Source organism: Arvicola amphibius, chromosome 1 (assembly GCF_903992535.2).
Source record: "Arvicola amphibius chromosome 1, mArvAmp1.2, whole genome shotgun sequence".
NCBI lineage: Eukaryota > Metazoa > Chordata > Mammalia > Rodentia > Cricetidae > Arvicola > Arvicola amphibius.
Genome location: NC_052047.1, coordinates 16761393 through 16782684, shown reverse-complemented (window position 1 = coordinate 16782684; position 21292 = coordinate 16761393). Strand labels below are relative to the sequence as shown.

General features: G+C 42.2%; 1 protein-coding gene across 6 annotated transcripts in view; it reads left to right on the top strand.

Moving 5' to 3' along the window:
• Positions 1-21292, top strand: part of Rufy3 (RUN and FYVE domain containing 3) — an 83217-nt gene that overhangs the window by 42707 nt on the left and 19218 nt on the right. For all 6 annotated transcript variants that reach the window (XR_005284584.1, XM_038321483.1, XM_038321491.1 and 3 more), the window contains exons 2-9: positions 2711-2884; positions 4242-4359; positions 5107-5208; positions 11525-11648; positions 14240-14301; positions 15386-15451; positions 18041-18110; positions 19944-20036. Coding sequence is in view for 5 of the 6 variants with exons in the window: in XM_038321483.1 (XP_038177411.1) it covers positions 2711-2884; positions 4242-4359; positions 5107-5208; positions 11525-11648; positions 14240-14301; positions 15386-15451; positions 18041-18110; positions 19944-20036 (809 nt within the window). In the remaining variant the exon portion in view is untranslated. The remainder of the gene's footprint in view (positions 1-2710; positions 2885-4241; positions 4360-5106; positions 5209-11524; positions 11649-14239; positions 14302-15385; positions 15452-18040; positions 18111-19943; positions 20037-21292) is intronic.

Sequence of the window (21292 nt, the reverse complement as noted above, 5' to 3'; positions counted from 1 at the left end):
AGACATATATGCATGCAAAAACATCCCTGTACATAAAAAGGAGATGTCTGATGGTAGCCTTAAATGTGTTAGTGTGCAAGAAATAAGTAGTGGTAACATAGACCGGTTTGACTTTGATGTAAAGTGTTTCTCTAAAATGTTGCCTAAACTACATGAAAAGGTGTTCATCCTTTATTGTGACTGCTCAGGATGCTGAAGCATAAAGACTGTTAATTCAAGACTGGCCTGGGCTATGTAATGAGACATTACCTCTGAAAGGTAGTTAGCTGGGAAATTACAACAGTACCTATGAGAACACTACAACAAATAAGAATTTTTATAGTTGGGCTGTAAGTCTATTCGTCTGTAAAGTTCATGCAAATTAGTTTAGGATCTGGTCATTTTTGCTTTATTGACTTAGGTATGAAGGCAGAGATAAAGGAAAGCGTTGTGTGACAAAATAGCCTGTTTCTGTCTCGTTGTTTATCTGAATTATGAAAGTGTAGTTTTTTTAGCAGGACTTTGGACTTTCTGTGCAGAAGTAAAATGTTTCATAGAGGGGCTGGAGAGATGGCTCAGAGGTTAAGAGCATTGCCTGCTCTTCCAAAGGTCCTGAGTTCAATTCCCAGCAGCCACATGGTGGCTCACAACCATCTGTAATCGGGTCTGGTGCCCTCTTCTGGCCTGTAGGCATACACACAGAGAGAATGTTATATACATAATAAATAAATAAATATTTTTTTTAAAAAAATGTTTCATAGAGCACTGGGCAGCTTTTAGTTTATTTACACAAATTTGTTATTTGCTGATCCATGGAAGGGTTTGCACATACACAGTGTATTCCTATGTGATTTCTGTGTATATGCATGCATATAGCTTTCATGGTAAATCCAAGTCCAAATTCTTCCTCTGTGGATTGTGGAGCCTCAGCCCCAGCACTGTTCTGTCCCTGCTCTTTGGTGCCTTTCACAGCACTCGCTGCTCTCTTAGATTCTAGTCCCAGGATATGCATGGTGGCTCACAAGAACTACAGTTCCAGGTGATCTGGCTGTTCTCCTGGCCCCCACAGGCACTGCGTGGACACGGTGTACTAATATGCAGGCAAAGCACTCAGTCACGTAAGAATAAATAGATCTTTAAAGGAAGGAAAATACTTCAGCAGTAATAATGAGATACTGGGTACATAAGATAATTGTGCTAGGACTGGAGGATCAAAAGCATCTGTTCCCATCAGTTTGTAAGTAGATTGTGGTGGGGGAGGAGCACAGGCATTTGTTGGATTCGAGCAAAGGCATTCTGGACTCTGGTTCTGTCACTGGTCACTGTGCTATGGACCAGCTGCATAACTCATTACAAGAAACAGTTAAGACCACAATTGGGCTGGGCAGTGGTGGCGCACACTTTTAATTCAAACACTTGGGAGACAGAGGCAGGAGGATCTCTGTGTGTTCAAGGCCAGCCTGGTCTACAAGAGCTAGTTCCAGGACAGGCACCAAAAACTACAGAGAAACCCTGTCTCGAAAATCAAAAAAAGGCCACAATTGGATATATTTGGCGATACATGGATATGATCCCAGCGCTCTGGACTCTTGGGCTGAGGTTAAGGATTTTTATTAGTTCTAGTGAAACCTTGTCTCGGGGGGAAAAAAAAGGATCATAATTCTAAGAAGCACACAGTAGTACCTGGACCTTCTGTGTTCTGTAAATACAATAAGGTCCTGGTGCTGCTTTCCTCAAATAGGTTATTTCTGGTACTTAGGGACAGACACTGTGTACTGAGTATTGAAAACTTCTTGTACCATATTGTACCAATAGTTCATTAATACTATGAAGGAATTTAATAAGTAATGTCTTAGAGTTAATATCACTGTGATGAAACACCATTGGCCAAACCAGCTTGGGAAGGAAAGGGTTTATTTGCTTACAAAACCTGAATCACAGTTCACTGAGGGAAGCCAAACCTGAAGGCAGGAGCTCATGCAGAGGCTATGGAGGCGTGTTGGTTACTAGCTTGGTCCTCAGGGGTTTCTCAGCCTGCTTTCTTACAGCTAGTCCAGGAGTGACACAACTTCCAATGGGCTGGGCACTTCCCAATCAGTCACTAAGAAAATGCCCTACTGGACTGCCTACAGCCTGATCTTTTAGGGGCATTTTCTCAATAGAGGTTTCCCGAGTTGACTCCAGCTTGTGTTAAGTAGACATAAATCTAGCAAGTGAGCTGGGCATTGTGGCTCATGCCTTTAATCCCAGTAGCGATTGTTATTGATACGAATAAAGTATATGGTACACTTGTAGTAGCTTGTACAGCACTTTTCCCCCACCTTGGATCTCTTTAAGTGCGCCATGTCATGCGCTATCAGAGGGGTAGTGAGAATGGCAGCCCAGCCAGGTGTCAGGGTAGCAAAGTAGTATGCTGTGGAGGTGCCCAGATAGGTAGGTACCAGAGGTACCTTAAGTATTTAAGACTTAAGTTAAGCATTGATAAAGTTGTTCAGTTTTGCTTTTAAAAATGATTAAACAAGAAAACTAACATCTTTTTCTACAGCAAGTACATGGCCAGGTAGAATACAATGGGAAATAACTATTTGGTGCCACTTCCTTGGTTCAGGACAAATCGCCAGCAGTCTTGCTTACCGTTGCTTTTATGCCGTCAATGTAGACATCACTGTGATGAAATGGTACTGTTTCATGGTGTGCTTTCCCACTAAGTAAGCTCATTCCCTTTCCACAGATCCTAATTATCTCATGGCTAACGAACGCATGAACCTGATGAACATGGCAAAGCTGAGTATCAAGGGCCTGATTGAATCCGCTCTGAACCTGGGGCGAACCCTGGACTCGGACTATGCCCCCCTCCAGCAGTTCTTCGTGGTGATGGAGCACTGCTTGAAGCACGGCTTGAAAGGTGGGCTGCGGCCTCGGAATGCAGATGCGCAGCCGTCCTTAGCAGTGCCTACCCGGAAAGAAAGCCTTTCCATGGAGACAGAAACAGAAATCTTGGGTGAACAGTATTAATGGCCTTGGCATGGTGGCTCACGCCTTTACTTCCCAGCACTTAGGAGACAGAGGCAGGGAGATTTCTGTGTGTTCAGGACTAGCCCATCTATAGAGAAAGTTTCTTGCCAGCTAGGGCTACATAGTAAGAGACCCTGTCTTAAAAAAAAAATAGTAGAATGCAACCATTGTAGGAGCAGAATTTTAGTTGACTTAAAGAACTTACAGTACATAAAAGTACAATTCTCTTTGGATGTTAAAGTTGAGAGGGCTTTTGTAACTAAGCAAATAAAGATGGCTGCTCCATCAACTGACAGGAGAAGAGACCTGCGTAGCACTGATGAGTTACCAGCCCAGATCAAAAGTTGGGGCGGGGGCTGGAGAGATGGCTTAGCCGTTAAGAGCATTGCCTGCTCTTCCAGAGATCCTGAGTTCTCGGTAACCACATGGTGGCTCACAACCATCTGTATTGAGGTCTGGTGCCCTCTTCTGGCCTGCAGGCATACACGCAGACAGAATATTGTATACGTAATAAATAAATATTTTTTAAAAAAGTTGGGGTGGAACGGGTGCTGTAGTCAAGTTTCCTGCTCTTCTCACTTAAGCAGTTTTGGGGTTGGCCCTAGTCTAAGTCACCTAAGTTTCCTTCCTTCCTCCCTGTTTCCTGTTCAGTTTTTTCTCTCCAGCCCCATCACAAATTCAAAAAAAAAAAGAAGAAGAAGAAGAAGAAGAACTAAGTCTTAGAAGTACATAAATATTTTTATTTTTGTAAATTTTTATCTATTATGAAACCATAATTTTTACATGTGTTTCTGTGTGTGGTATACATATATCTGGGGCACACATCTATGGGAGAGAATCTTTCCTATTCTCAATTTTTATTTACCAGCAAAGGGTCTTAGGCAGTCTGGAGCTCACAAACTTTAGTGTAACTAGTCAGCTTGCCCTAGGATTCTCCGTCTCAGTCCTTCTTGTGCTGGGATTACAGGTCAGCCACCACGCCCACCTGGCTTTTACATGGGCCTTAGGGATCCAACCTCTGGCCAACTTGTGTGGCAAACACTTGCTTCACTGAGCCATCTCTCAACTTTAATGAAACATTTGAAACTAATAGTCTAGGATTGGATACCCAGAACGAATGCTGGAGAGAATGAGAGAATGTGAACGAGAATGCCAGCACAGATACGCAAGCACCTTTATATGTCTGTAGTAGAGGGGTATTTATTTTGTAAAGAATATTAAAATACTGTTTTGCTTTGTTTCCTTAGCCAAGAAAACTTTTCTTGGACAAAACAAATCCTTCTGGGGGCCTCTAGAGCTAGTAGAAAAGCTCGTTCCAGAAGCTGCAGAGATAACAGCAAGTGTTAAAGATCTCCCAGGACTTAAGTAAGTCTCTGGCTAAGTTTTCTTTCTCTCTATGAAGAATGGGGCTAATAATAATGTGTGCATTTTTATAACAACCCAAGTTTGTAATGTTGTTACCACTAGACACTGTTAGTGTCTCTTGAAGGGTACTTCCTGAAGAGAGGTTGTCTACATATAATAATACCAGACATCTCTGTTTGATTACAAAAATGCACATGAGAATTAGCAGGTCTTAAGAAATTTGACCTAGGAAGATGTTATGCCTGGCTGGATTTCGGGAAAACAACTGTGATCCATGGATTGTAGAGCCAAGATTAAGTGAGCCTCAGGAACATGAGACCTGCCTTCAAACTTGGGGGGAAAAAAGTAGAGATTAGCTTCCCACGGGAAACTGGTTTAATGTTAACCGAATGCAAGCACACTTTGCCTGTGTCCATCTGAGTATCCGGTTTCTTACATAACCCGCTCTAAACTTAGGGCTCATTACACACTAAACTGATGGGACATTTTCAGCTGTGCCAAACAGTGTTCTGGTCTTCAGACTACAGCACATTTACTTACTAATGCAAGTGCAAGATTATTTGTCCCAAACACCCAAACTCCCAATCCCACCCACAATTACATGTGCAAGAACAGGTGGGGGCCTCAAGCAGGGCCTTAGTTTACTACTGTAAGGCCATTGGAAGGAGCACGAGTCCTGTCCCACACTGGACCCGCCCTGGTGCCTTTCCTGTTCTTCTCAGTCACTTGGTTTCTGTGCTCTTGTAGGACACCAGTTGGCAGAGGAAGAGCCTGGCTTCGTTTGGCGTTAATGCAGAAGAAGCTGTCTGAGTACATGAAGGCCTTGATCAATAAGAAGGAACTTCTCAGGTATGAACACAAGTCACACTTTCTCCTTGACATGTTCTGCCAATATCATTCACAGTCAAGTCTTAGAAACTTGCTGATTGCGTAGGTCAGAAACATGTATACGTAACAGTTTGATCAGTTCTCTGTACCGCACCTCACATACTCACCCCTAGTCACTGTTTTATGCTGTGTATGTCCTCTGTAGCTGTGGCTCTCTATATGTGGTCCTTTGTAGGGCAGTTCAGAACTTTACAGCACCAGAAAACAAGGAAAGCTTATGGCCCACATCCTGTGCATAGACCCAATAGGACAACGGGTTGATAATCATTTCATATGTACCATTCACATAGATCATGTGTTGCCTAGGTTACATAGCAAATTTTTGTCACAAAAACAAATAGATACAACCATAATGTTAAAAATAAAAGGCAACCTTTAGAGTGAAGGAGATTTTTGTAATAATTATTATATAAATATATGCATATTCAACAAAGAATATATATAAAGAATTTGGCTGGCAGGCATAGTGGCACACGCCTTTAACTCCAACACTTGGGAGGCAGACACAGGGGGATCTTTGTGAGTTCAGGATCATCCTGGTGTAGAACGTAAACTCCAGGACACTCTGTCTCGATAATAATAATAATAATTCTACTAAAGTAAAGACAATACAAACATATGAACATGGACAGAAAATTTAAGCTTCAAAAAGGAAAAATTAACTGGGCTGTGGTGATGGATGCTTTTAATTCCAGCATTTGGGAGGCAGAGGTAAATGGATCGCTGTGAGCTCAAGGACAGCTAGGGCTATACAGAGAAATCCTGTCTCCAAAACAAATGAGTAGTAAACATAGAAAAAGATGTGTGACTTCACCGGCCATCATAAAAGTATATATTAAAACAAGATACAAGGGTCAGCAAAATGGCTTAGTGGGTAAAATCACTTCCCATAAGCCTGGTACCAAGAGTTTAAGCCCCAGACCCACATGGCAGAAGGAGAGGACCAATTCCTGCAAATTGTTTTCTGACTTTCATACACATACTATGGCACACACACACCCATACACAAACAAGTAAATAAATGCAATAAAACAAGGTGATACTGGCATTTACCCAAAATAACCAGAATGAAAGGGCAGTTGGTACCAACTATGGGTCAGGTATGATGGCACACACCTGTAATCCAACACCAGGACATAGGAAGAGTTGCTCCAAGTTCTAGGCCAAGTTCAGACTCCAAGTTCAGCCTTGCATCGTGAGACTTTGTCTCAATATATATACATTATATATATCATACACATGTATATATGTGTGTAATATTAGAAGGGATATGAAGTAACTTTCTGCTAATGCTGAATGGGGTCTGAAATATTAACACTTGTCCAGTAGAGCACAGAATAACTCTATTAACTCTTGTGAACTGGACGAAGAGGGTTTTGCTATAAATAACTTCATTTCATTCAACTCAACAGTTAAACTCCTATCTAACAAAACCGCATCTGTGGTGCTCGGTAGAGTGGCACATGGCTTTCATTCCACACTAGGGTGCAGAAGCAGGTGGATTTCCATGAGTGTGAGGGCAGCATCATCCACACAGTAAGTCCTAGGCCAATCATCAAGGCCACATAATGGGACTCTGTCTTAAAACAGAAAACAAAAGGCCATCTATGTGTACACCAAAAAAAAAAAAAAAATACACACAATAGTGTTCTGAGGAGCACCGTAACTTCCATGCACTGGACAGCCCAGGTGTCCACCACTGATAATAAACCAGGTGTGTGAGCAAACACCTGTGAGTCTAGCCAGTACTCAAGGCTCACGCAGAGCTCAAGGTCAGCCTGGACTACATAGTAAAGTCCAGTCCATCCTGTCCTAGATGCCAAAAATTCCTGTCATACAATGTAGTCCAACAATGAAAACAAACTACAACCTGTAAAATATTGCACAAAAATTCCAGATACAAAAAGAAAGTCAGGTTTGTATAACTCACTACAAAAGTTCACAAGTGGTTATATCAGTCTCTGATGGTAGAAAGCAGGGTACCTCGGGGATGGGAGGACAATGATGGAGAAAGAAGGGCTCTAAGATCCTCTCTCTGATTCAGTCAAAAATTGCACACATGGCTCCTCGGAAAATTCATACACTCATACATGTATGATTTACAAAAGGGTAGCCTTCTGTACCCATATTAAACTTCAAGTCAGAAAGTCATCTTGCTGGTAGTTTTGAAATGTGTGATGTTAGCATGCAGCCATGCTCAGCTCCCAAGCTCGTGAGTGGAAGATGTTGAAATTGAGGCTCTGAGACTCGGCTATTATAGAGCACTGATGGCCCCAGTTCTGCTGAGTCTCCTTCACGGGCTCTCAGGGAGCAGAACTGCACATGATTAATTGCTGAGAGAATCAGCAGACTTGCCAAAATTGTGCTGCAATGGTTTTGGTTTTGGTTTTGGGTTTTTGGGGGGTTTTTTTTTGGATAAAAAAATTTGCTAAAAATAATCAACATTTTTTATCATTTGCTAATATACCTTGTAGATCAAAGGAAAAACAAGAATCTAAATTCGGTGTCCTGCATTGATGGTTGCTAGAGATCGAGGGTGACCTTGGGTGAGGAGTCCCCAGTGGCTTATCGGATGCCAGTGGAGTGCAGTGTTTTTGAAAAGCTTGATGTCGAGGTGGTGAAAGTCGTATGGCATGTCTCTGGGTCTTTTTGTTGTTTGGCTTTAGCTTTGGGAGTTGGAGGTTAAGGACAAAAACTCAAACATGCTACACACCACACACATGGTTTGTCTTTTAGTTGCACGTCCAACCCCTTGGCACAAGGTTGCATTTGGCGTTTTTAGAGGGTTGCCTATGTAACCCAGACAGGACTTGGATTCAGAATCCTCCCAAATGCTGGTGTTATAGCCATGCATCACCAAGGATGGCTTCAAAAAGCTGTGCGTGTGTGCGTGCATCTGTTGAGACAAGGTCTCACGGCTACCTCAGTCTGACCTAGAATTTACCATGTAGTCTGGCCTTGCAAGTGTATTCTTCATGCTTGTGTCTCCCAAGTCCTAAGATTATAATTGTGAGATGCCATGCCTAAACCTGAAAACCTAGACAGGGTTTTACTGTGTCACCCTGTTGGCCTGGAGCTTGCTGTATAGACCAGGCCAACCTCTAAGACCGTTTCAGTAGACTCATTTTGGAGCAGTTATAGATTGATAGCTATAGAGTACAAGGTACAGAGAAAGAATTCCTATATCCTCTGCCCTACGAGTGCACATGCAGGTGCGCACATGCGCACACGGGTGTATCTTGGTCTTTTGGGGGGGGGTTCCCACTATCTTAGTTAGGTTTTTTTTCTCATTTTTTTTTATTAAAGATTTCCATCTCCTCCCCCTTCCCTCCCCTCCCTTCCACCCATACCCCCACTCCACCCCTCTCCAAGACAAAGAGCCATCAGGGTTCCCTTCACTATGTTAAGTCCAAGGTCCTCCCAGCTCCCCCTAAGTCACCTGAGCAACCAAACTGACAAGGTTCACAGTGAGCCCGTCCATGCTGTAGAGTTCATATTCATTGCCGTTGTCCTTGGTTTCTCAGTCCTCCTCCACCGTCAGCCACATTCAGAGAGTCCGGTTTGGTCCCCTGTTCCATCAGTCCCATTCCAACTGGACTTGGTGGTCTCCCGTTAGAATGAATGAAGAAAGTGTGGAATATATACATATTAGAGTACTACTCGGCGGTATCTTGGTCTTTTGAAGTTTGTAGTTTGTATTAGGGCTCACGCTTGTGCTATACATTCTGTGAATTCTGAAAGTGTCATTGCTGTAATCTTCTTGGGTTCTACCTGTTTATGCCTCTCTCATTCAACTTTAATTACTAATCATTTTCTGCCTCATTGGTATTGCCTTTTCCAAAATATCAGCTAGTTAGAATCATAAATATATAGTCTTTTCACTTAGTAATATACTCTGAGGGTGCTCCATGACTTTTCATGGCTCAGGAACTCATTTTTAGTGCTAAACAATAATACATTCCTTATATGTTTGTTTATCCATCTTAGTTGTTGCTGCTCACAGCACCCCTTGCAGCTCTCTGTGTGCACGTACGCTTCCAGCTTCTTTGAATGCTAAGAAACATAGTTGTTAGATCACACATCACTGTTTGGGTAGTGCAGGTATATTTAACTTTCTGTGGGTTTTGAAGACTCTCTACCCATTTATAATTTTCTAGAAACTTGGGTTTTTTTTTTTCCTTTTGCTTTTTTGTTTCTGGGCTCTGTGGTGGTAAAAGCTCATGCAGCCTGTTCCAGAGAGGAGCTGGCTAAAGAAAGGGAGTTTTCTAAATAATTAGGTAATACAGTGAGATACTGTAAAATCAATGTAAGGCCAGGTCGCAGTGGTGCACGCCTTTAATCCCAGCACTTGGGAAGCAGAGGCAAGTGGATCTCAGTGAGTTCAAGGCCAGCCTGGTCTACAAAGCAATTTTCAGTACAGCCAGGACTTAAGTTATATAGAGAAACCCTGTCTCAAAAAAAAAAAAAAAAGAAAGAAAGAAAGAAAGAAAAAGAAAAGAAAGCAATGTAAACAAAATTATAGGAAATTATTTTCTGAAATCATTTTTAAGCCAGAAATATTTTTAAGGAAAATTTTAAGCCAGAAACTATTTTCAAATTAATTATAATGGTATAATTGCTCTTTTGTTAATTATGACATACTTTCATATATGATATGGTATATAATAAATGCAAATGTATTTCATAAGTTATCAAGCATCTTAAATAATTGGTAGATGTAATTAAAAGGTTTTGTTTGGCTGGAATCTCCAGCTCACTCCTGCTTGATCTGGAAAGTCCCATTCTCTCTCTCTCTCTCTCTCTCTCTCTCTCTCTCTCTCTCTCTCTCTCTCCCTCCTCTCTCCTCTCCTCCCTCTCTCTCTCTCTCCTCTCTCTCTCTCTCTCTCTCTCTCTCTCTCTCTCTCTCTCTCTCTCTCTCTCTCTGTCTCTCTGTCTCTCCCCCCCCCTCCCCAAACCCCACCCACTTCAACAAAGAAAAGGTGCCAGAAAGTCTAGTTCCGCACTCCTGGCTGCTGCAGCAGCTCCTCCCCTGAAGTTGCCAGTGGCCCAAGACCCCTCCTAAAGCGGTCAGCTTTTGACCGTACTTGGGCACAAACCAAGCTTGTGGAGGACACGTCCTCACCCCATCGCTTGCAGGGTATAAAAGCTCCCTGCTTTAGTTCGGGTGTGTGACTTCTCTGGCCTTGATTTCTGGGGCTGGGGGACTCACCTAGGAATTGCTTTGCTCAAGTAAACCTGTTCTTTTACTTTTTCCGGCTTGATCTGACTTACTGCAGCAGCAGAGAAACCTGTTATCAGGAAACCTATTAGGTTTCACATGTGTTTCTTTTACTTTCATTTTTTAGTAATAAGAACTAATTTTACCTAAGTTATAAAGGAAATGATTCTTTAAAACTCTGAGATCATCTTCAGGGTATTTACAGTACATGTTATTGGGTAGGCAACTGTGGTGCTGGAGTGGGGCTTGGTGGTAGAAGACCTGCATAGTATTCAGAAAGATGGGGATTCAGTCTCTACCAGAGCCTCGTTTTCTAGCCATATACTTGTGAATATATAACCTTTTTTTGGTTTTTCGAGACAGGGTTTCTCTGTGTAACAGTCCTGGCTGTCCAGAAACTCACTTTGTAGACCAGGCTGGCCTCGAACTCACTGTGATCCACCTGACTCTGCCTTCCAAGTGCTGGGGTTAAAGGCATGTGCCGCCACTCTCCGGCAACAATTTGTGTTTTAAGATGTTTATTAAAGAAATGTGCTTTAAATATAATTATAAGAAAACATTTTTTAAAGATTTTATTTATTATGTATACAGTATTTTGCCTGCATGTCTGCCTGCAGGCCAGAAGAGGGCACCAGATCTCATTACAGATGGTTGTGGGCCACCATGTGGTTGCTGGGAATTGAACTCAGGATCTCTGGGAGAGCAGCCAATGCTCTCAACCGCTGAGCCACCTGTCCAGCCCAAGAAAACATTTTCTTTTTTAAAGAAAAGAGTGTTTTAAAGAGGTGCAAGGGAGCCTGCAGCATTGTCCCACAGTGCATCACGAGCGCAGAGCAGTCAGTCGAGGCATATATGAGTCAGCCACAGTAGCTCCCAGTGACTTTCTCAGCCCAGGTATCGAGTCCCTACAGGGTTTACTCATGTGCCTGTTAGCAGACATGTCTGCTCATGAAAGTGCTCTCAGAGATACCCATGCTCATGGATGAGATGGAGGTTTCACCTTGCCTGTTTCTCACTGGAGTGCCGAGGTCCTACTGTGCTCCCTGGTTTCTGTTGCAGTGAGTTCTATGAAGCCAATGCCCTCATGATGGAAGAGGAAGGAGCTATTATTGCTGGTCTCCTGGTGGGTCTGAATGTCATTGATGCCAATTTCTGCATGAAAGGAGAGGACCTGGACTCTCAGGTATGGGAAATTCTCCTGTAACCAATGGTGTCACTGTGTGTCCTGTCCTCTCATTGGTTAGATCACACCAACCAAGTTAGAAGGCATTGTGAGCATCAGAAACAGGATTTCCTTTCATTTTGTTGTTCCTATAGAGTTAATGTGCCTTTGAAGTAAGAAACCAATCTGCACACTTAGAGGACAGTAAAGGAAAAAGCTCTATTAGTTTGTGACTGGTTCTGGCTAGGCACAAAAGGGAGCCATCCTCAGATAGAAAATTTTACTAATTTACATATATAGGCCCCAGGCTCATGCAATTTACACATATTGTTTCGGCCCCAGGTTACACTTTGAACAATTTTAACAAGCTAGCTTGGACAGATGGGACATTTGCACAGCACGGACAGTGCCTGACTGCTTAAGTGCACCAGTGTTAATCTTTTCCTGCAGTTGTTACCCAGGGTTCTCCTGCCCACCTGTCAGAATTATGCTTTACCTAGTGAGAGCACTGGGGACTTAATGGAAGACCAGGGTTTAATGATGGCTGTGACCCCCTGATATTCCTGGAGGCAGTTCTTTGTTCTGGGTTGGGCCTCAGGGACTTTAAGTCAGGATTGTCTCCTTTTGTTGTGGAAATAGAGCCTCACTGGAGGTCAATCTTGGCAAACACACATTAGCAGAAACTTTCTCGGCAACTGCAAACTTCGGTTATGGAACAAAGAGTTCTTTCTCTCAGTTTCTAACAAGCCTGCTCAGTACATTTCTGTCTTTCAGTCATGCTGGAGGCAGCGTCAGCTAGAGAAATTCACATTCTATAGCTCAGTGTTTCCCAAGCAGGTTTATCGGTAAATCCTTCATAGCATCAGTCGCTCTGCTTCAAATTCCCCCTGTCTCAGTGTGAATAGGAAAAATTAGGTTTTTGTCTTTTTCAAATTCTGACCTTGGCTGTACTTCCTGAATATATATTAAAAACCAGGGCAGCAAGGGAGTGCAGTGAAGGCTCTAGGGTTCAACTGCTTAGTTTCAAAGTCTTATTTTCTAGCTGGATATATCTTCTAGTTGTTTTTGGCACTTTCCATTTCTTGATATGTACAGATAAAAAGAGTAGTTAATGGGGTTTTTATGAGCACAGTTCACCTTTGTAAATACAGTTCACCTTGATCAGGGTCATGCTTGAGTTAATTACCCAATAAAAAAGATGTTTCACTGAGACTATTTCTCACCCCTCACAATGTGGTGAGTTTGTTCCATTTTACTAGGGGGAATAGGAAAGATTGTGTTGTGAGATTTGGATTTTTAAAAAGGAAATAAGATGGTAATATAAAGTGGTAGATTTGAGAAGATGTTCCTCAGTGAAAGTTGAAACAGACACCAAAATGTTACCAGTGGTCGTTAGGGGCAGTGCGAAGGCTGTGGGTATTTTAAATCACTTTTCTTTTTCTGATCCTGTGAAACATAAACAAGGGGAATAGGTGTTGTTTCTGCATTATGACTATAGTGGTTTTATTTTTTTTTTACATTATAATGTATTTATATCATTTCTCTCTTCTCTTTCCTCCCTCTGGATCCTCTAATAACTTCCTCTTTAATCTCTTCCAGATTCATAGGCCCCCTTTTTAATTGTTGTTACCTGCATATGTTTATGTGTATACATATATATCCCTAGATATACCCTGCTCAATCTGTATACTGTTACTTGTGTGGGTGTTTTCAGGGCTGACCCTTTGGTATTGGATAAGCAGTTGTATGCTCTTCCCTGGAGGAGTCCTCCTTCCTACTGTCAGCATTCCTTGGTGGCCTATAGTTCTCTTTGTGTGCATGGTGCCTGACCGTCTCCTGTCCACTTTGGTGTGTCTTTTGTTGCTGTCCTTGTTCACCTCGGGTTTAGGTTATCATGCTGGTGACACTTTATGGGTGGAGCTTCTGACTATACAATTTCGAACTTTAAAACTAAATAGGAGACCACAAAGGGGGATGTGACCCTCTGACAAATATGGGAAGGTCAAAAGGTCACATGTGATATGAAAATGCAGAGTAAGCTACAGGGGTGAGGGGACAAGGAAGAAGGAACAGGCACTGAAGAGTATGTAATGAAACCCAATTCTTTGCAACATTGTAGAAATTAAGTTTAAAAAAAAACTTTTAAAGTAACTTTTATAAATAACTTTTTAAAAGCTTTTTCTAGAAGAAAATAAAGCCAGTAACAGAATGCCTGAAAAAGAGAAAGAAAATTTAAACCTTATTCTTTGTGCTAAGTATTCGTTGACTGTCATGAATTGTCTTCTCTTCCTTTCTCTTTTGTTATTTTTGGTGGGGGGGGGGGGTGTGTGCGTGCGCACCCGTGTGTGGGTGGGTGTGTGTGTTGCTGGGCATGGAAGTGAGTTTGTGCACAGTCGGCTGTACTGAGCCACACCCTCGCCCCTGTGACTCACTTTGGCTCTTCTAATTTCTCACTTTACATTACATTCATAGTAAAATGTTAAACGCTCTTCGTGGACTTCTGGTGGTGGTCGCGGTTATGCTATTTCTGAATGCCTAGAAAGCAACACATTGTTTTATGTGTCGGGAATAGTATCAAATTTTCTATTAACCTCTGAAAATTCTCTCTGTAGGTTGGAGTTATTGATTTTTCGATGTATCTCAAAGATGGAAACAGCAGTAAAGGTAGCGAGGGGTATGTATGATGAAGTTGCTTTTTTTCCCCTCAGATGTAGGGTTTTGTTTTTATTTTTTTTATTTATTTATTTATTTATTTTTTTTGAGACAGAATTTCTCTGAGTAGCTTTGGAGCCTATCCTGAAATTCAATCTGTGGACCAGCCTAGCCTCAAACTCACAAAGATCCACCTGCCTCTGCCGACCAAGTGCTGGGATTAAAGGCGTGCGCCACCACCTCCCAACTAGATGTAGCATATTTTTCCTTCTCTAGTTTATAACAATATTGTGTTAGCAGATTTAGTAGAAGAATTTTTGGTTATATAGCTTTAATAAAATCTTGACAAGCCGGGCGGTGGTGGCACACGCCTTTAATCCCAGCACTCGGGAGGCAGAGGCAGGCAGATCTCTGTGAGTTCGAGGCCAGCCTGGTCTACAAGAGCTAGTTCCAGGACAGGCTCTAAAAAAACTGCAGAGAAACCCTGTCTCGAAAAACCAAAAAAAGAAAAAAAATCTTGACAAAAATTATTGGGCCTATGATTAAAAGGATTTTTAGGTGAATGACTTTCCCGCTAGGTATTTCGGGGCAGACGTAATAAAAAGTCAATCCGATTCTCCATGGTGTTTGCTTTGTTTTTTTGATAGCCTCATGCTATAGCCCAGAATGGCCTAACGTTCCCCATGTGATCAAGCTGGCCTTGAACTCGGGCTTCCCTGCTGCCTCTGCTTCTCAGCATAGGATCTGGGCCCCATTCCCAGCACTCACAGAGTGGCTCACAACCATCGGTAACTCCAGTTCCAGGGGACCTGGGGGTACTGCACACATATTGTGCAGTCAAACACAAAGGCAAAACATGCAATCACAGAAAATAATTCTTAAAATATCTTGACCCTTATGAAAGCCGTATTAATGTAGATTGTTTTCCCACTTTTGAACCGCTGACTCTTCCTTGTTGACATGTCCACATAGTGGCATGTCAAGTATGAACTCTGGTTCAGTGTGTCTGTGGCCAGCAGTCTCGGGCTTTAGCAAAGCTGGGTGAAAGCTGTATCAGGTATTTCTGCCGCTTCTCTTACTTCTGTTTCCATTGTTTTTCCCTCCAGGGATGGTCAGATTACTGCAATTCTAGACCAGAAGAACTACGTGGAAGAACTCAACAGACATCTGAAGTAAAGACTGAATAGAATTCTTTCCTTGGGGGCTTGTAGAGAGAAAGGAATCATAAAATAGTGAGCAGTGAGGACCCGTTCGGTCACTGTGCAACAAATACACAGAAAACTCCATTTGCCAGTCACAGGACTAAGTACTGGATAAGTTAGGGGACTTTTAGCAGACGGCAATAAGAGGTTACCATGAGATTGTAACTTAGAGGTTAAGTAAGTTATTCAATAAGTATCATAAAACATGACACATATATCTTGGCCTTGGATAAAGCCACCTACTGCAGTACTAATCTTGGGTAAACCATCTCTCTTGTTCCCTGGCACGTCTCTCATACACACTAAATTGATATATTAACTTTCCCTCTCCTTGCTCACTACCACAAATTTATCACATACTCACCAGATATTTCACACTCTCCAGAATTACTCCGCCCTCTCTCCCTGGAGACAGGGTTTTACCTTGTAGCAAGGCTGGCCTGGAAATTGCTATATAGACCAAGCTGGTACCTGGCTTTGAACTAATGGAGATCACCTGCCCCGACTTCAAGGGCTGGGATTAAAGGTGTGTGCCACCATGCCGAGCATAAAAGGCATTATAACTGACTTATAATGTAGATATAAGTTTCTATAGTCACAGAGGCCGAGTACCCTTTGCAGGTCTCTGGTCTCATTATAGAATAAGTTTAAAATAGACGGGGGAGGGGCTGGAGAGATGGCTCAGTGGTTAAGAGCACTGACTACTCTTCCAGAGGTCCTGAGTTCAATTCCCAGCAACCACATCGTGGCTCACAGCCATCTATAATGAGACCTGGCGCCCCCTTCTGGCTTGCGGGCACACATGGAAGGAATGCTGTACACATAACAAATAAATAAATAAATAAATAAATAAATAAATAAATAAATAAATAAATAAATGGGCTGGGGACTTAAGAGATGGCTCAGCAGTTATGACCTCTGACTGTCCTTTAGGAGGATCCAGGTTCACTTCCCAGCACCCACATGAGGACTCACAACTGTCTGTAACTTCTGTGGGCACAGGCACACACATGGTACACAACATACATACAGCAAAACATCCATACACATGAAATAAAAATTAAAAAAGAACTCAGAAAGGATCTCAGAGGCAATTTATTGGAATTGAAGAGAAAGTCCCAAGCAGGCAAGTCACAGATCTTGACAGCTGCTAAGCTGAAGAAGGGGGGAAGTTAGTTACATCTTAACAGTAGACAAGTAAAAAGATACATCCTGAAGATTAAGTTTCTAAGAAGAAAAAGAGCTAGGTCCTAAGACACCTCCTTATCATTTTGTGGAAGGGTGCAGTATTGCACTTCTTCCAGAGTACCTGAGCGTGGTTGCAGAAGCAGGATTCTGTCCTGTAGGGCCAACCAAGGAAGAAATGTTCACTTCAGTTGCTTTATTTAGCCTCGGGGTCTCCTAAGAGTCGCTCTGGACAGCCCTACTGTGAGGATGTGTCTAAGGTGGAAGGGTAATAGCTAGCGACATTTCTGTCAGTTACGTTCTTCAGTCCTTAGCTCAGGGCTGGTGGGAACAGCCAACAGCAGCTGTTTCTGCCAGTTTATCCTTTGACTTCTGACTTTGGGCTAGTTAAAGCCAAAGCCCATGCCATTGGCGTATCTTTAACCTTGCAGTTTGTTTCAACTTTTAGATCTGTATGAACAGCATGGAAGGCCAGTGACGGTGGTTTATTCTTAATCTAGCTGGAAAGGCTAGCATTGAGAATGAGTTATGAGCGGCTTGGGATTTTCCACAGTAGTGCTTGATATTGGCCTCCTTTATATATTTATTTTTGGTTCTCTACCAAGATATTATGCCTGTAAATTTGTCTCAGAGGAAGCTGGCATATTGATATTCATATTTCAAATGGCACCTAAGGAAATGATAGTGACAAAGGATCCTTTATTTCCTTCTTTAATGCCTAGAATCTTCTATCAGTATCAATATAAATTTTGAATAGTCTTGGTTCAAGCTAGGAAATCCAGAAACAACTTAAGTATATTTTCTGTAAGGATTAAGAAGTAAGCATGACCATAATGATCTTTGACCATGCCAGCCACGCAAAGATGTGTTTGTATTTGATACCCAAACATATAGCCTTGATTCTTCCTTATCCTTGCTGTACCTCAGTTCTCTGTCTGAAGTCAGAGATACCCAACAAAAGCTGTTGAAGGAAGGAAGCAGTCGAGTGCGGTGAAACCATCACAAGAGTAGTTGGTGTGCATGTGGGCTGCTTTGTCTCCTGTAGCGAGTGCTCAGAATGTACCAGGTACTCGCTCTTTGATTTCACTCACTGAGCACTGCCTCCGTGCCAAGGACTGGCGCTCATGTATGCTGTCTCCGAGTATACCAGTCTGGCAGAAATTGTGTGCATTAAAGAAGGTATTGGGATATAGATATGATCAGAACATGTTGTATGCATGTATGAAAAATCACAAACTCATTCTGTGCAGTTACTGATCAGTTAAGCTTGTACAGAGTTGTTATAAACTGATAAATATGATGGGGTTAGGAAGGCAAGTGCAAGCTACTGTCCTGCTTTTCAAGAGACTGTTATGTTTTTTCTTGTCTTAATAGTGCTACTGTAAACAACCTTCAGGCAAAAGTAGATGCTTTAGAAAAATCCAACACTAAATTGACAGAGGAGGTAAGTGTTTGGGAGTCAATCATTTGACCTATAAATTTAATAATATAAATTAGTGAAACCGATCATTCCTATTGCCTTGGACATGATTTGACTTTTCAGGTAAGAACCACTGTAGGAAACAACTTCCTGCCCTGGCTGCGTCATCATTCATTTTCCCAGGGGGATTAGATAGAAGATAGAATACAGCCTGATACTCGGGATTCAGTAAGCATTTTGGCCAGTGTTGATGTGGTACAACTAGACAACCCCCTCCCTCATCTCTTTTAGACAGATTTCTGTGCAACACTGATGTGTGTTCCAAGCTGGCAAGCTCCTGAGCCCCACATCCTGTCTGTTCTTGAGTATGCCTGACCAAGCAGCTTTGGCCGGTGATCCCTGCCTCTTGTTATGCTTCTTATTGTCATGTGCTCCTGACTAAGATGATCACTTGACCTCTAAAGAAGTCCAGATTCCCCACTGGCAAATGGGGGTGCTTTTATTTCCTCTTTCAACTCCACAATGACTCTGGAGATTAGGCAAGAATATAAATGAGAATGCTCTTAGAAAAGCCCTTACAATAGGAAGGGGAAATTAACCTCAAGGCTGGCATCTGATTAGTAGGCTAAATCTGTAGCTTAGACTTTGTCTAATAGAAGTAGACGTTTTCATCAAGATCTTATGTGAACTAGCCAGAATGCAAGCTCATTTGCTCTTTCTAGTTGTCCTGTAGGCACAGTGAGATAAACTTGGTTTAAAGAAATTCAGTGCATTAAACAGGAGTATGCTGATTAGTTTTTCTTTAGAACATAGATGACAGATAGATGATAGACAAAGAGACAGATAGGCAGACAGACAGACAGACAGACAGACAGACAGATAGAAAGAAAGAATATGGTTTCTGTCTTTTTTGAAACACAGTCTTATTTAGCTCCCTCTGACTTTAAATCCTCCTGCCTTAGCCTCCTAAGTGCTGAATTACCTATAACAGGTCTTCTGGAGAGTTCCCAATGTAATTCCCATGACAGGAAGTGAATACTTGATTAAACCTTTGTTTAGACAGCGTTTCAAGATCTGTTCATTTGTTTTTGAGACAGGACCTCATCCTATGAACATTTTAGAAGCATTCTCACTAAATGTGTTTAGAATGTAGCCATGGAGATGCTCTTGAATTAAACAGCCTCATAGTAAAAAGGCAGCAGAACAAGGAAGGTGACCGAGTGGCTAATGTGCTCACTGTGCAAGCAGGAGGACCCGAGTTTGGATGCTTAGCACCCTATAAGAACTGGGTGTGTCTGCACATGTTTGCAGTCCAGCCCTAGGGGATGGTTGCAGGCAGATCCTGGGCCTCACTGGCCAGCCATTGTAGGTCAAAACTTGAGTGTCAGGGTCAGTGAGAGGCCTTGTCCAGACAGTAAGGGAAAGAATGCTAAAGGAAGACTCCCCATGCAAACCTGGGACCTCACATGTACACACTCATACCTGCACCCATGCCCACACATCCAAAATAAAAGTATTCACAATAGAGAAGCAATATCAGGTCATTTTCATTTTTATTTTACATACTTGAAAGATACTTCCCCTATGTTCCTCATTAGAATTTTTCTTTTCTGAGACTGGATCTCATTTGTAGTTGAAGCTAAGAGAATCTACTAGCCCCAGCCTCCAAAATGCTGGGATTACAGCATGTACCACATATCTGACTGATAAGAACAATTTTAGAGGGTGATAGACAACTTCCTTTAGCTATAGATTTCCTAAGAATGTTCAAGTCTGAAATCTATGCCTTAGCAGATAATAAAATATTCTAATAAAATAATGAAAATTTTTTTTTGTTTTTTTAATTTTGGTCAAAAGCTTGCCGTTGCCAACAACAGAATTATTACCTTACAAGAAGAAATGGAACGAGTTAAAGAAGAAAGCTCCTATCTACTGGAATCCAGTCGGAAGGTAAGTCCTAAGTGGGCTCTAAGACCTTCGTGAGGAGACACTGTGCATTGTGCCATCCCGTCCACAGGGAGGTGGCCAGTTCTGGGCACTGACGGATATCATGCATCCTCTTTACCTGGACTCTGTAACCGAGAACAGGGTACAGCTCTCCGAGGCTCGCGTCCTCTGCTCTGCCATGGCTCCAACAGGGTACAGTTCTCAAAGCTCGCATCATTGTTTACATTTGTTTAGAGACTTGGAAAGTCTAATTCAGGCTCTTGTTTGTATGAGCTAGTAACTTGTTCTGTGTTTAGTGGTTACAGTGTTTATAATGGAGCTAGAGAAATGGCTCCATTAAGAAAGTTATTGCTGGGCTGGAGAGGTGGCTTCCAAAGGTCCCGAGTTCAATTCCCAGCAACCACATGGTGGCTCACAACCATCTTTAATGAGGTCTGGTGCCCTCTTCTGGCCTGCAGGCATACATGTAGGCAGAACACTGTTTACATAAAAAATAAATATCTTTAAAAAAAAGAAAAAAGAAGAAAAAAAAAAAAGAAAAAAGAAAGAAAGTCATTGCTGTTCCTGGAGGACCTGGGCTCAGTTCTCAGCTCCTACACGGCGGCTCACAGCTATCTGCAGCTCCTGTTCTAGATGATCCAATTTCCTCTTCTGCCCTCTGGAATCACCAGGCACACAGGTGTGCACAGACATACATATAGGCAAAATATTCATATCTTAAAATAATTTATCTGATAATAATATACCATTATTTTTACACTGTGCTACTTCTTTAAAAGTGAGTAACCTAGTTATGTGTTGCCACTGGGTAAATTGGCATGAAAATGAATTTTCTACATATCAATATTTTCAAGGACCAAGCTTTTGTTTTGTTTTGTTTGGGGGGGGTTGTTTGTTGGTTTGAGACAGGGTTTCTCTTTATAGCCCTGACAGCCCTGGAACTCATTCTGTGAACCAGGCTGGCCTCGAACTCAGAGAGCCACCTGCTTCTGCCTTCCAAGTGCTGGGATTAAAGGTGTGCACCACCAGCTGCCCAACCAAGCACCAAGCTTTTTAGGTAGTGTAGTGTTGCAAGATATTTGATTACAATGTGGAAAATACATCACTCTGATTGGTTTAATAAAGAGCTGACTGGCCAAGTGCTAGGCAGAACTTACAGACAGAGAAGATGCTGGGAAGAAGCACAGAGTTGCCAGCCAGGCACAGAGGAAGCAGGAAGACTGCATGGGCAATACAGAGTAAAGGTAATAAAGCCATGA